The sequence below is a fragment of the Hyla sarda genome, chromosome 1 (genome assembly GCF_029499605.1).
Source record: "Hyla sarda isolate aHylSar1 chromosome 1, aHylSar1.hap1, whole genome shotgun sequence".
NCBI classification, from domain to species: Eukaryota; Metazoa; Chordata; class Amphibia; order Anura; family Hylidae; genus Hyla; species Hyla sarda.
Genome location: NC_079189.1, coordinates 81,787,446 through 81,803,394, shown reverse-complemented (window position 1 = coordinate 81,803,394; position 15,949 = coordinate 81,787,446). Strand labels below are relative to the sequence as shown.

At 38.5% G+C, this 15,949-nt stretch overlaps 1 protein-coding gene across 8 annotated transcripts in view; it reads right to left on the bottom strand.

Annotated features, from left to right (window-relative positions):
- NWD2 (NACHT and WD repeat domain containing 2) overlaps positions 1–15,949 on the bottom strand; it is a 328,260-nt gene that overhangs the window by 18,862 nt on the left and 293,449 nt on the right. For all 8 annotated transcript variants that reach the window (XM_056556307.1, XM_056556317.1, XM_056556298.1 and 5 more), the window contains one exon: positions 2,175–2,316. In XM_056556307.1, the coding sequence (XP_056412282.1) occupies positions 2,175–2,316 (142 nt within the window). The remainder of the gene's footprint in view (positions 1–2,174; positions 2,317–15,949) is intronic.

The window sequence follows — 15,949 nt, the reverse complement described above, 5'->3', positions numbered from 1 at the left end:
AAATTTTTCAAGAAAAGGAAGTATTTCTCACGGAAAAGTATTGCAGTAACACATGTTTTGCTATACACATATTTATTCCCTTTGTGTGTATTGGAACTAAACCAAATAAGGAAGAAAAAAAGCAAATTGGACATAATGTCACACCAAACTCCAAAAATGGGCTGGAAAAATTATTGCCACCCTTTCAAAATTGTGGAAAAATAAGATTGTTCCAAGCATGTGATGCTCCTTTAAACTTACCTAGGGCAAGTAACAGGTGTGGGCAATATAAAAAGCACACCTCATAGCAGATAAAAAGGAGAGAAGTTCACTTAGACTTTGCATTATGTGTCTGTGTGTGCCACACTAAGCATGGACAACAGAAAGAGGAGAAGAGAACTGTCTGAGGACTTGAGAACCATAATTGTGGACAAATATCAACAATCTCAAGGTTACAAGTCCAGCTCTGGAGATCTAGATTTGCCTTTGTCCACAATGTGCAACATTATCCAGAAGTTTGCAATCCATGGGACTGTAGCTAATCTCCCTGGGTGTGGACGGAAGAGAAAAATTGATGAAAGGTGTCATTGCAGGATAGTCCGGATGGTGGATAAGCAGCCCCAAACAAGTTCCAAAGATATTCAAGTTGTCCTGCAGGCTCAGGGAGCATCAGTGCCAGCTCGAACTATCCGTCGACATTTAAATGAAATGAAACGCTATGGCAGGAGACCCAGGAGGACCCCACTGCTGACACAGAGACATTAAAAACATGACTAAATTTTGCAATTGAGTAAGCCAAAATCCTTCTGGGAAAACATCTTGTGGACAGATGAGACCAAGATAGAGCTTTTTGGTAAAGCCCATGATTCTACTATTTACCGAAAACAGAATGAGGCCTACAAAGAAAAGAACACAGTACCTACGGTGAAATATGGTGGAGGTTTAATGATGTTTTGAGGTTGTTCTGCTGCCTCTGGCACTGGGTGCCTTGAATGTGTGCAAGGCATCATGAAATCTGAGGATTACCAATGGATTTTGGGTCACACTGTACAGCCCAGTGTCAGAAAGCTGGGTTTTCATCTGAGATCTTGGGTCTTCAAGCAGGACAATGACCCCAAACATACTTCAAAAAGCCCCCAGAAATGGATGGCAACAAAGGGCTAGAGAGTTCTGAAGTGGCCAGCAATGAGTCCAGATCAAAACCCCATTAAACACCCGTTGAGAGATCTCAAAATTGCTGTTGGGAAAAGGCGCCATTCCAATAAGAGAGACCTAGAGCAATTGGCAAAGGAAGAGTGGTCCAACATTCCGGCTGAGAGGTGTAAGAAGCTTATTGATGGTTATAGGAAACAACTGATTTCAGTTATTTTTTCCAAAGGGTGTGCAACCAAATATTAAGTTAAGGTTGCCAATAATGTTGTCCAGCCCATTTTTGGAGTTTGGTGTGACATTATGTCCAATTTGCTATTTTTCCTTCTATTTTTGGTTTAGTTCCAATACACACAAAGGAAATAAACATGTGTATAGCAAAATGTGTTACTGCAATCCATTTCTGTGAGAAATAGTTCATTTTCTTGAAAAATTTCAGGGGTGCCAACATTTAGGGCCATGACTGTATAGTGATTATTGTTTTCATACAAAGGATCAGAATGCGCTGACATAGTGAGGAGCCATTTAGGCGTTATGTTCTGCAGCGAGAAGATTTTGCTGGATGAAGTACCGGCGGCATGTACCATCTGAATTAGATAAGGGAAGACTATAGAGAGACGTCACCTGTAGTCACTGAAATTATTGTGTATTTTCCTCACTATGTCACATCAGAGGTGGAGTCACTTGTAAGTTCTGCAGTTATGATAGGTGAAACAACTCCCAGCATCCCCTTACCACTGCTTAGGTCATACTGGGAGCTTTAGTTTTAAATGGTTAAAACTTCTATAGCACTGCACCATTCTGTGGCAATTGGTATATTTGATTACTATACTGGAAATAATTTTCCGCAATGAGCTACACTACTGGCATTTGTCATAACCGGGTAAAAAAAATTATTTGGGGGTGGTGTGAATGTGGGGTGACACCATTTTTTACCGCACCAGGTGACACCAACCCTTGCAACACCACTGTGTCTAGCAACATTTGCCAAATGTAATCTCTAAAGTAACCTGTAACAAAACCCCATAGGAGAAATATATAGGTACCGGATGATAAGTATCTTTTTGCTTGGCTGGCTTTCATCTTTCCTTTCTCATGAAGCAACTTTACTGCAATATTGAAAATGTTTTTGATCTCGTCTGCTACCGCACGCCACTTCTCAGTGATAGAACTTGTAGAAGAGTCTCCCTATATATGTGAAAAAAAACAAACATAAAAACCTATTAGAAAAATGCCTGAAGATATTGTTGTAGTTTTGTCAATCAATTCACCCAAAACATTTACAACTATATTATGTCAGAGTGAAGTTTCTTTGGCTCACTAGAGCAAATGATTGCCCATCACCCATCTATACAGAACATGCTTACTTTTAAAGGAACAGTGTTATATAAAAATTACACAAGATACAAGAAAAGAGCAGAATTTTCTTCCATAATACCTCCTTATTGATATAATTTGTCTCATATTGCCTTTTTGCCCAAGGAGAACAATTATTCCCACCTTCTTCTCCTTCTTACCAACTCATGCCTGAATGTAAGGTAATTGATTGCAGTATAAGCCCTCCCCCACTGCTCTGTTTACAATACCAGATGGAAGGCCTTAAAGGGGTACTCTGTCCCTAGACATCTTATCCCCTAACCTAAACCCAGCATTCCGCCATGTCTCCTCCCATAGAAATGAATGGAGAGGGCGTGGCATAAGGTGACGAGGGGGCGTGGTGTGACATCACAACAATGACGCCCCAAACCTAGCTTTCTAAAAAAATAACTTTTAGAAGGCTGGGTGCTGCACGGAGATCGCGGGGGTCCCAAAGATTGCAAAGATGTTGCCAGACGGTTTAAGTCACCACTCTTGCCAATCGCCTATATATATATATATATATATATATATATATATATATATACATATACATACACATATGCACGCACACTGCATATATCTTAGAACCTATAAGAAAACCACCCCTCTATCCAGACCGAATTTTCTGTGAGATTTTTTTTTTTTCTGTTGCTCATTTATTATACTCTTCACAGGGTGGACATCTCAAAGATGTTTCACTATATACTAACAATATATTATCAGTGGATTTACATAGGATTAAGGTAAACCTACAACAGTATTCCAGAATTAGAGTATTATCCCAATGCTCTAGTCAGGCAGCTTTAAGAAATTACACCCTGTTTCATCTAAATCTTATTTCTTTCTATTTATGCTGACTTCAGCCATATCCCCTTTGAGAGACCCTGTGTATATGACCAGTACTATTATTTTTGCACTCATTGTTAGCAATTTTCACGTAACATAAGAGAACTTCTGTCATTCAGCTCAACAAGCTGTTCAGCCAACCAACACAAAATCAGAACATTCAGATACATGTTTATCTCAAAATATGGTAGATAATCCAAGGGAATTATATAGCCTTAGAACAAGGTGTTCACAATTGGACATTACATAATGTTTTTCAGAAATCACCTGTAATACCAAAAGCTTCAGCTGAGCTTTAGAATGCATGGTCTCCATACTCTTCACATGTAGATGCTGTTGTTGTCAGGAATGATAATAAGTGGTCATGGTCATATATGGTAAAGTATGTTTTCCAGATTTTATGTATCTTGCATAGAAATTGGAATAAGATTACAATAACAACAAACTCAACAAATCACTCCAACCCAGCTTTGAAAGAAACTAACCCCATACCTTGTCAGAAATATTAGATTTTAAGTCACAATTTTAATAAAGTATCTGTCTAGGGCAGACTAGATGGGTCAAATGGTTCTTATCTGCCGACACATTCTATGTTTCTGTTCTCCAAGTTCCTGGCACAGGATAATATGTAGAACAGCCTAGTATATAACCTTTTAAAGGGAATCTGTCCACTCTAAATCATGCTTAGAGCTAAAGTACTAAGCTGTAAGGTGCACACCTCATTTCTGTAAACCAAGCACTGTCTGTCAATCAGTCAAGGTAGGGTGGGTGGTGGAGGGAGGAAGAGTGCATGCTTCATCTCAGCACAGCCTCCTTGACATTTGAGCTCTGAGTGTGATTTAGAACCAACAGATTCCCTTTAACCACTTTAGTCAATGAACCCTGGAGACAGACTAGTGTTGACACAACTCTGGAAAAGGCAAACTTAATATTAAGAAATTTGTGACCAAGAGGGCACTACCATACATGTGAACATAATAAACTTTCAGGGAATTTATTAATGTCTAAGCTTGGCGCATATTGGACAAAAGTTGCAAACGTTTGAGCAAACCCCTGGTTTGCACAAATATTTTGCAACTTTTAGCCAATCTGCACCACGTTCGCCAAGTGGGCTGGGCTAGACTTGGAGGGGGGGTATGGCTTCAAGTGCTGTAGCGTGAACATTACACACCAACATTATAACAATTTACCCCTTATATTACTAAAAACAAAATCAGATTCCATAAGACCCAACCAAAAAAATTCAGTTGTATAGTCATTTCCCAAAAGTCACCCAGCTTGCCCTTGATAAGATATGCACTTTCTGAAACCTGGTATTCACATCCAACAGGTACTTTGGGGAAATATAGGGATCTCTGATGACAATTCCTGTCACTGTCTCACAATAGACATTATCATATAACTTATATAAATGTAATGACATCTACCATGCCATTACTATAAAGTGCAATACTCCTTCTTCGTACCTAATATATGATGGCAATGTAACTCAAGTTACAGATGTGTCTGCCCTTAGCTTTACTTCAGTTTAGTCAAGGACTCCAATATCTGATGAAATTAATATGATACAATATCACAGCATGCTAACAGAACACTCAAAGGCTTCATTTAAATAACAATCACTGGGTGTCTTCACATAGACAAACAATATTCACTTAGTGACAAAGTGTCATGAAATCCTATTGTGGTGAAAACCTGTCAATCTAATACCAAACATCTCAGGACTCATTGGGGGAGAGTGATTTTTTTTTCTTCTTTTTATTTTAAATACCTCATTCAATATTATTACCCCACACCCCCCCCAAAGAAAAAACTAACTCTCCCCTCCCTCTCTCTCACCACCCCACCCCCACCCCTCAACCCCCCCCCCCCCCATCCTACTACCTGTACTGCCTTAAAATTTCTCTCCATTCCCTGACAACTGGTGGGTCTGGAGCCAGCCGTTTCCGAATGATAACTAATCTAACAAAAAAACAGAGTGATAACATTTTTCCTCTCTTTTCCTTGGGTAGCTTTACGTTACTATCATCACCTAAGAGGATCAAGGCCAGGTTATTTTAGATTTTATACCTCAACTGTTGCTCCACCTCTTAAATTACATACTCCCAAAATCCTTGTATCAGTGGGCAATCCCATATAATGTGCAGGAAACCTGCATCCCCCCCTTTGCATTTTGGACAACTACTATCTATGCATTTACCTATTTTATAGAGGAAACCTGGGGTATAGTATATCCGGTATACAATATTCCATTGGACTAGTTGATGATCTACATTAGGGGATGCTTTTCTAATATTCTTAAAGACACTAGTCCAATTACATTTGTTTAGAGTGCCCAGCTCTAATTGCCATTTTTGGAGACTTTTGTGTTTTAGGGGTTCTGCCTTACAACTTTTCAATATCTTATAAAGGTGCGCCATTGTGTAGTTCTTTATAGCTTCCATTTCTAATTTCTTAATCTCTTCTGTTCTGATTTTTATTTCCTTTTTCTCCTCTCTCCTCATTGTGTCTATAGCTTTCTTAACACTAACGTATTCTAACCACAATGACTCCCCCAACCCAAATTCTTCCTTTAATTTCCCCCATTCTTTAACCCTGCCACCTTCCCAAATATCACTAATTATATTACATCCAAAGAGGGAAAGTCTATTCCTGCTCAAACCCTTTAAGTCTGTATTCCCCCAAATTGGGGCGGAGTCTAACATCCCCTCTAAGCCTAATTCTTTTTTATAATGGTTCCATGTTCTAACCATCGCCCTAATTATTGGGAATTTCCGCCATTTCTTCCCCAGCAGCTGCCCTGCACCTGGAAGATGTCGTCGTACCTTCCTTTAGTATTATCTATGATATACTTATGCAATCCAAATTTCCTCCATTCTGTCAAAAAATAGAATTGCCCTGCCAAAAAATATGCCAATACATCTGGTAAACCTATACCTCCCATATCCTTTCTTTGACATAAATAATCAATCTTTATCCACGTTCTCTTTCTCCCCCATATAAGTGCATTAAATATACCAAACATCTCAGGACTCATTGGGGGAGAATGATTTATTAAGACCAGTGTCTCACACCTGGTCTAAATGAATCCCCTGCCAGCGCACCGGCTCACCAGATTTATGTAGAGGCGCATACCTCTACATACACAGTCATAAATCATGACGATCAAAAACACACCCCTTCACGCAACGCCAGTCACATTTAGGGAGAGTGGCAGAATATGGCAAATAACTGCATACATTTTGCGCACAATCAGATTTTCCGCAAAAATTATGTAATTATTTTTTGTTTTTCACTGCTTTTGGGATTATAATCCTCCCCATTGAGTTCAGAGATAAGGTAAGAAAGAACCGGTCTCTATGTACGCGAACAAAGATACATAAATGATCTATGTAGATTTTCTATGTATAGATACATACATAATATGATTATGGAACATGGTGACTTAAAGGGTACTCCACTGGAAAACATTTCTTTTAAATCAACTTGTACTTATAATTAAAGATCTTAACCCTTCCAGTACTTATCAGCTGCTGTATGCTTCACAGGAAGTAACTTTATTTTTGAATTTCCCTTCTGGCTGACCACAGTGCTCTCTGCTGACATCTCAGTCCATTTAAGGAACTGTCCATAGCAGAAGCAAATCCCCATAGCAAACCTATCCTGCTCTGGACAGTTCCTAAAATGGACAGAGGTCTCAGTAGAGAGCACTGCGGTCAAACAGAAAGAAAATTAAAAAAGAAAAGATTTTTAAATAGAAGTAATTTACAAAATGTTTTCCAGGGGAGTACCCCTTTAAGCAATGCAGATGTCCCAGTCTACAACTGCAAATTCGGACCCCAAGGTTGCATAATGTAAAATATACACAAACTATAGCAAATATATGTGCTAAGAACTTAGTAGGGGTGACTTGTTTCCCTTACATATTTGCTATAACAAAAATACAATGAAAAAGCAGCGCACTATATGAAATGGGGATTGGTGCAGGCTGACCAAACATATGGTTAATTATTTTTACTGTACTCCAGTAAGTCCAAGTAAAAAACATATATAAATTTATTCTCTCATGTTCATAGCAAGAACATTCCTAAGGAAACATTTCTGCTGTGAACAAACTATGCAATTTATCTTTATTTGTTTAATGCGTATCTATCTGGTACAAAATGTTGGAGCACTCCACAAAATAAGGTGAAAAACTTGATTCTCACATATTCAAAACGTCGCTTCAGCCTCACATGGCTCCATCCAACTATCTATCTATCTATCACAGTTTTTATCAAAAGCATAATAACAGCATCAAAGATATTTACTTTACAGTCAGCAGAAGATTGTACATTATGGGGGACAGTTATAGATATTCAGAGCCTTTTTTTTTTTTGCTTACTGTGGGTGCACAAAAAGTGGCATGTGCGCCTAAGCACTTTTTTGTGCGACTTTTGTGGGTAAGCAAGAAGTTACAAACAGCCTTACCTAAGCAAATTTTAGTTTTCACTTCAAAAGTCGCACGTAGGCAAAAAAAACCTTAAAAAAAGTTGCAAGTCTACTACAAAACTCCCTTTTTTACGTGAGCGAATTTAAAAAGTCGCATAAAAGTCTCACAAAAGTCTCAGCTGCAACTTTTTTGTTTTGCTTATTTGCTCCAAATTATCAACCCCCTGTGATAGTATGATAAATATGTAGCACATAAGCAGAACAAAAGCAAAAAAAAAAGAAAACCTTCAGTACTTGCTCACCAAAGCAAACAATGATAAATGTATCCCTATAGTGTTTCTGTTTTTTTTTTTATAAACTTTGACATGTCGCATAGTCGTACAAAAAACTAGATCAGTTGGGGTCTTAGTGTTGAGACCCTTTTATGGTAAGATGTAGCTGGATGAAGCTCAATGCTGCATGCTTTACTCCCTGGTTCACTGCTCAGTCTATCTGATTGGGAGTCAATGGAGCCCAATCCCTGTAATGAGATGGATTCTGTGCCAAGCTGGTTATGCCTAAAGATTAAGACCCCAGCTGATCTAAACTTTTGACATGTCTATGTGACAAGTCCAAAGTTTATTTAAGTAACAGTGATGCTTTCAATTCCTTATTTATTGGCAGGTCACCAAGATCTATAAATATAACATAATAGATAATACAAGTTTAAGGTGGCTTTAAGAATTAGGGTGAAAATTTGTTGAAAAGATTTAAGTAACAATAAATGTAATGAAAACCTCAGCGACAGAACCCATAGATAAGACAAACTTTTCTCTTTTACATTGCTAGGATGTAGAGTTCATAAAAATAAGGTGATCGGTAAACGGGGCAACCTCTTTTCTTAGTTTTTCCTGCATATTCATTATAATATATCAACATTGCACAAAGAAAACACGATCCATTGAGAACTCATTAAAATGCAGGCTACTTATTAAACAGGCAGACCCCCTTCAAGGTTATGTAACAGACATTTTAGTTAAATATTAGCACCGTGAAGTAAGAACGAAAAAGTGATCTAAATATGAAAAACAAGGTCAAGAAGAGAAAAAACAGAACAACACATAAGATAAAGAACAATGCAGGCATTTTAAGGCAAGGGGCATACAATTAAAGGGAAACAACAGCCTTTATAAGGCGACACAGTGTGGGCCTATTGTGTGCACCTGCTCTGCGATATAGTCATTGTTGTAGGGCACTGGCTAGAACTAATGTTTCTCCTGTCTCACTAAAGCCTATTGATTTTGAATTAATATTGAACATGTAAATATAGAAACCCTATGAGGTTAAGGGGAAAATGAAAAAATGAAATAGAATCTCTTTGATAAACCTGCACCCCCGTGCCTGGTATGTTTACTTATGTCTTAACCTGCTAAATGAAAATGGAGAATTCATTTAATCTACACTGGGAGAAAGGTGACAGGGTCGAGCTGGCTGCTCTCACTGGATAAAAAAGCAGAGCTAAAACAGAAGTCAAATGGAATTCAGTACTTTAGGTGACTTTTACACTATTTTAGTTGGTATTTTGCCCCCTGATGAAGCAGTGTGCAAGGTGTATGTTGGTGTATGTAAGTGGCGGGTCTCAGGACCTGGCAAGTACTTTTTGTTTATGTGCTATTGGACACTTTTGTTGTCCATTTTTGCAGGTATTATCTCTTCTATTGCCATGCTTTCATCTCTATACTTATTGCAGGATGATAACGAGAATGACCCGGCACATGCAGGACTCGGGCACTCAGTTCACAGGGAGTGGAGGGACGTAACAGGTTCGCCTGATGTGTAGTTGATGTAAGCGGTGCACTGTCCACATAAGTACAATATAACTGTGTGAAGACAGAAGACAGGACAGCACTTACCATCCAACTTAACTTTATTCAAGCATCACGGGGGTGACAGGCAGCAGGATATCGGGGAGGCAGGGGACGGAATGGGACAGACTGTTTCACGCTCTTTTGCGCTTCCTCAAGTCGGTATCCTATTTTGTAACTTTTGGGGGCTTCGGTTTCTACGCAGTGCACTTTTCGGTAAAAATGACACCTTCTCTTTATTCTGTAGGTCCATACGATTAAAATGATACCCTACTTATATAGGTTTTATTTTGTCGTACTTCTGGAAAGAATCATAACTAGATGCAGGAAAATTTATACGTTTAAAATTGTCATTTTCTGACCCTATAACTTTTTTATTTTTCTGCTTATGGGGCGGTATGAGGGCTAATTTTTTGCGCCGTGATATGAAGTTTTTAGCGGTACCATTTTTGTATGGATCTGACTAATTTAATCGCTTTTTATTCATTTTTTCATGATATAAAAAGTGACCAAAATTATACACTATTATGGAATTTGGAATTTTTATGCGCGCACGCCATTAACCGTGCGGTTTAATTAATGATATATTTTATAATTCAGACATTTCCGCACGCGGCAATACCACATATGTTTATTTTTATTAACACTGTTTTTTTTTTTTTTTTATGGGAAAAGGGGGGTGATTCAAACTTTTATTAGGGGAGGGGTTAATGATCTTTATTCACTTTTTTTTCCCTTTTTTTTTGCAGTGTTATAGCCCCCATATGGGGCTATAACACTGCATACACTGATCTTTTACATTGTTCAATGGTTTCTCATAGGAAACTATTGATCAATGATTCTGCCGCTTGACTGCTCATGTCTGGATCTCAGGCACTGAGCAGTCATTCGGTGATCGGACAGCAAAGAGGCAGGTAGGGGCCCTCCAGCTGTCCTGTAAGCTGTTTGGGATGCCGCGGCAGCGATCCCGAACAGCCCCCTGAGCTAACTGGCACAGGAGCGGACTCTTGGCGTACAGGCACGCCCTGGGTCCTTAACAGGTTAAAGGGGTACCCTACTGGAAAATATTTTTTTTAATGGACTGGTTCTGAAAAGTTAAACAGATTTGTAAATTATACAATGACAAAATGGTAGAGAGGCTCGTATTAACCAAGTGACCAATGATTTGAGCTGCCCAAATAGCACCTATACCCACGGTGCCAAAAAGGGGTGATACAAAATATAGAAATTGGGGCTCAGAGTCTTGAATATAGGATTTAAATTAAAATGTTTATTAAATATGATATAAAATTGTACATATAGGTATAATGTACTGCGGATCACAGGGCCCTTGAGATCCCACAGTAAAATTAATAAATATTAAATATTTATAATCCTTGGCAATTTTATAATATATATATATATATATATATATATATATATATATATAATGTTACAATATTAAAAACAATAATATATTATATATATATATATAATATAATATATATACAAAAAATAAACGCTGCTGAAGAAAGGTCCTAAGGAGGACCTGAAACGCGTCCAGCTTCAATCATTTATTCCAAGTGCCACATCACCTTTAATCAAAGAATACAGCTTTCTCAAAAAAAGATTCATCACTTCTGTCAATCAACCCCTGACAGTACGTGCTACTCCTCACCATGAGGAGACCGACTCCCAGCATTACTGATAGCAGGACAACAGCGGCAGTACTCATAGACGGAGCCTACTTCTATCGTTGCATATCTGAGGCTGCCGAGCCTCCAGCAGCGCATCCTCCATCCAGGGACCAGGACCCGTCTGATGACCAGCGCTATCTGCTTAAGGTATTCACTCTGACTATAGATATAAGCGCTGATTTCAACATCATAATATCGCCGCATATAGGAGACGGCATAGAGGATTGTCATTTGACATATAAGTGCTGACTTTCACTTCCACTTGTACTTCTATTGTCACTGCATATTTAGGAGACGGCAGTGTCTCCAGCTGCGAGCCCTCTACGTAGAGGATCAGAACTTATTGTAACTAACGCTGTTTTTCATTAATTTGTCATATTGCCGCTGCACAATTAGGAGACGGCAGTGTCTCCAGCTGCGGGCCCTCTGCCTAGAGGATTGAAATCTGCTACAAAAGTATGCAATAAATGATACAATTGCCATTCATCTTTGCTGTATTCTATTCAAGACTTTAACCACTTTCCTTTTCTAACTGGATACAAATATTTGTGACAATAGTAACTGAAACTGTTATCACTGCTATTCACAAATCACCAATTTCAATTATTTCTATAGATATGTGGACACTTATTTATTGTTTTTAATATATTATTGTTTTTAATATTGTAACATTATATATATTACTAAATTGCCAAGGATTATAAATATTAAATATTTATTAATTTTACTGTGGGATCACAAGGGCCCTGTGATCCGCAGTACATTATACCTATATGTACAATTTTATATCATATATTTAATAAATGTTTTAATTTAAATCCTATATTCAAGACTCTGAGCCCCAATTTCTATATTTTAGATTTGTAAATTACTTCTATTTAAAAATCTTAACCCTTCCAGTACTTCTCAACTGCTGTATATTACATAGGAAGCGCTTTTCTTTTTTTTTTTTTTTTTTACTTTTTTTCTGTCTGACCACAAGTGCTCTCTGCTGAGACCTCTGTCCATTTTAGGAACTGTCAAGAGTAGGAGTAAATCTCCATAGCAAACCTATCTTGCTCTGGACAGTTCCTGACATGGACAGAGGTGTCAGCAGAGAGCAATTGTGGTCAGACAGAAAGAAAGTTCAAAAAGAAAAGAACTTCCTCTGTAATATTCAGCAGCTGATAAGTACGGGAAGGATGAAGATTTTTTAAATAGAAGTAATTTACAAATCTGTTTAACTTTCTGGCACCAGTTGTTTTTTTTTTTTTTTTTTTTTGCATGTTCGTTTTTTCCCTCCTCCCCTTCTGAAAACCATAACACTTTAAATTTTGCACCTACAGACCCATATAAGGGCTTATAACTTTTATTTTTTATTTTTCCGCATATGGAGGCTATATGAGGGCTCCTTTTCTGTGCTGTGGCCTGTAGTTTTCATTGGTACCATTTATGTGTCGATGGGATTTTTGACTGCTTTTTATAAATTTTTCATGGTATATGAAGTGACCAAAAATACGCATCCTCCGGCAGTTTGATTAACATTATATTTTTATAGTTCGGACATTTACGCATGCACGATACCACATGTTTATTTTGCATTACATTATTTTATTTGACACTTTTCACCTTTTTTTTAAAATCTCCATAGGGGGCTATAACATGCAATCTTGCGATTGCATATGCAGTTTTGGACTTTGGTGCTTTTTCTGCGTGCACGCCATCGTCCGTGCAGTTTAATTTACATTATATTTTTATAGTGCGGACATTTAAGCATGCGGCGATACTACATGTTTATGTTTCTTTTTTATTACATTATTTTACACTTTTTACCTTTTTTTTTAAATCCCCGTATGGGGCTATAACTTGCAATCTTGCCAATGCATACGCTGTTCAATGCTGAGATGCATTCATCAGTGTTATCAATGCTCTGCTGCTCTAGCCTGCAGAGGCAAGCTGCAGCATCAGAGCACTGATCAGATGGCGAGGATTTTGCAGCGGATGTCCCAATAAGCTCCCTTAGCTAACTGGCAACATTAGATCCTGCATTTAGATGCCACAATCAACTTTGATTGTGGCGTCTAAAGGGTTATCGGTGATGTCCGGCATTAAATGTGGGTCTTGGCTGCTGATAGGAGTCGGGACCCACTGGGTATGAAGCTCACTCAGCTTGTGAATGCTCCTCACACTGTGGGAGCAGGACCAAGGTGTACAGGTATGCCCTCTGTCCTTAAAGGGGTACCCCGTCCCTAAGACATCTTATCCCCTATCCAAAGGATAGGGGATATCCACAGGGCCGGAGTATCGTGACATCACGACTCTGCACCCCGTGTGACATCAGGCCCCGCCCCCTCAATGCAAGTCTATGGGAGGGGGCATTCTGACCCCTAGGCCTAAAACTAAGCTGAGACTTCCTATTCTGTACAGATTGTTTCCCAGTAATGCCTTTCTTCTCAACACAACCACTAGTATAGTGACAAAGATTCAGCATCACCCGGACCCTGTAAAATTACCTCTGAAAATGTCACAAAGAATGCTCAGTAGCATCTCCAATTTATCTGAATGGGACAGAAAAATTACATTCAGAAAATAGAAACAGATTAGAAAAAAGAATGTCTCAGTATCTGTCTCTAGTTAGGATAAATCTAGGTGATACATTCCCATTAAACAGTTATAGCCTATATTTACCCAAAGCCATCAATGTTTAATATACAGGAGTCTGACCTCGGGCCTACTAAAAAGTGTTCCTTTGATTGTTTACATGGGCACTAGCGGCAAATACATATGGGCAACTCAGTCCCAGATCAAGCACCTCCACAGCTCCACATTAACAAAAATGGAAATTAGGGTTTAATCGTCTATCAAGATTTTCTTCATGTTATATTGACACATCAATGTATTTAAATAATATTTTTTCTTATTTTTTTGTTAACATTGGCTTTTGTGATATAGTGACAGGAATTGTGGTCTGGGATCACTTTATTTCCCCAGGGTATCTGTAAAATGTTGCAAGTTTCAGGAGGCGCATGTTTCCAGGAAGACTTATGTGAGATGTAAAAAAATCTAATAAAAAGTTAAATCTCTAGCAGACCATAGATGCTAGGGATGTTGGCAAGTTTTGTTATCGGGTCTGGATTTTTATGGAATAAAATACAGGTTTGGCAGTGGGGTGTTTCACCCCACTTTTTGGGCAGACTGAATTCAGCACTGGTACTGAAAACAGCTCATCACTGGGCTCGAAAGGAAGTGGGAGAGACTGAGAGGATAGAAGCTTGACTCGAGGTCCTGAGGTCTGCTAGTCTCTCCTGGGACAATTATCATTTATGTGTGGTAATACATTTGAAGTCTGTTTTGTCAGGTGGTCAGTAGTACGCCACCTATATAGTGAGGGCTAAGTCCACATGTGTACACAGTGCTTGATAACCAAGTTTTGTTTTTCCCAGTATGAATATGGCTGTATATCATGTTTGGACAATAAAGAGCAGGAGAAGTCCTGCATTAGAACTAGTGTGGTGTCCCAGTACCAGAGTGCATCCTGCCAAGTAAACATTGCTTCAGGTGCTTGCGCTAGGCCCTGCTGCTCAGGTGAAACTTTGATATTTGTTATGGTTTAATTTATATTGTTTTGAACTGTTCCTTTAACGACCAAGGACGTATATTTACGTCCTTGGCCGGCTCCCGCGATATAACGCAGGGTCACGTGGTGCATGTATCTGAAGCCGGGACCCGGGGCTAATAGCGTGCGCCAGCGAGCAAAAAACACCATAGAAATAAATCTAAATATATGTGGTATTGCCACGTGCGTAAATGTCATAACTATAAAAATATATCATTGATTAAACTGCACTGTCAATGGCTTACACGCAAAAAATTTCCAAAGTCCAAAATAACGTATTTTTGGTAGCTTTTTATATCATATTTTTTTATATTATTTTTTAGAGCGATCAAAAAGTCAGATCAATACAAAAATGGTACCGCTAAAAACGTCAGATCATAGCGCAAAAAATTAGCCCTCATGCCGCCCCATACGCAGAAAAATAAAAAAGTTATAGGGGTCAGAAGATGACAAATTTTAAACGTATACATTTTCCTGCATGTAGTTATGATTTTTTTCCAGAAGTACGACAAAATCAAACCTATATAATTAGGGTATCATTTTAATCATATGGACCTACAGAATAAAGATCAGGTGTCATTTTTACTGAAAAATGTACTGCATAGAAACAGAAGCCCCCAAAAAATACAAAATGGCGTTTTTTCTTCAATTTCGTCGCACATTTATTTTTTTTTCCATTTCGCTGTAGATTTTTGGGTAAAATGACTGATATCACTGCAAAGTAGAATTGGTGGCGCAAAAAATAAGCCATCATTTGGATTTTTAGGTGCAAAATTAAAAGGGTTATGATTTTTAAAAGGTGAGGAGGAAAAAACAAAAGTGCAAAAACCGAAAAACTCTGCGTCCTTAAGGGGTTAAGAAATGTACAGGATATCTGTAAGGGGGTATGATGCCGAGTACCCATGTGTCCCTGGTTGTCCAATGGGAGGCCTCCCTAGCTAGGCCATATATAGTGTAGGGGGGGGGGGTTATCCAGTCAAGAATGTGTAGAGTTAGTGGAGAGTTCAGTGTGTGTGGAGTGCATAATTCAGTGTGAGCTGCAGTGTGGAGAAGAGACAGCAGGAGTGTGA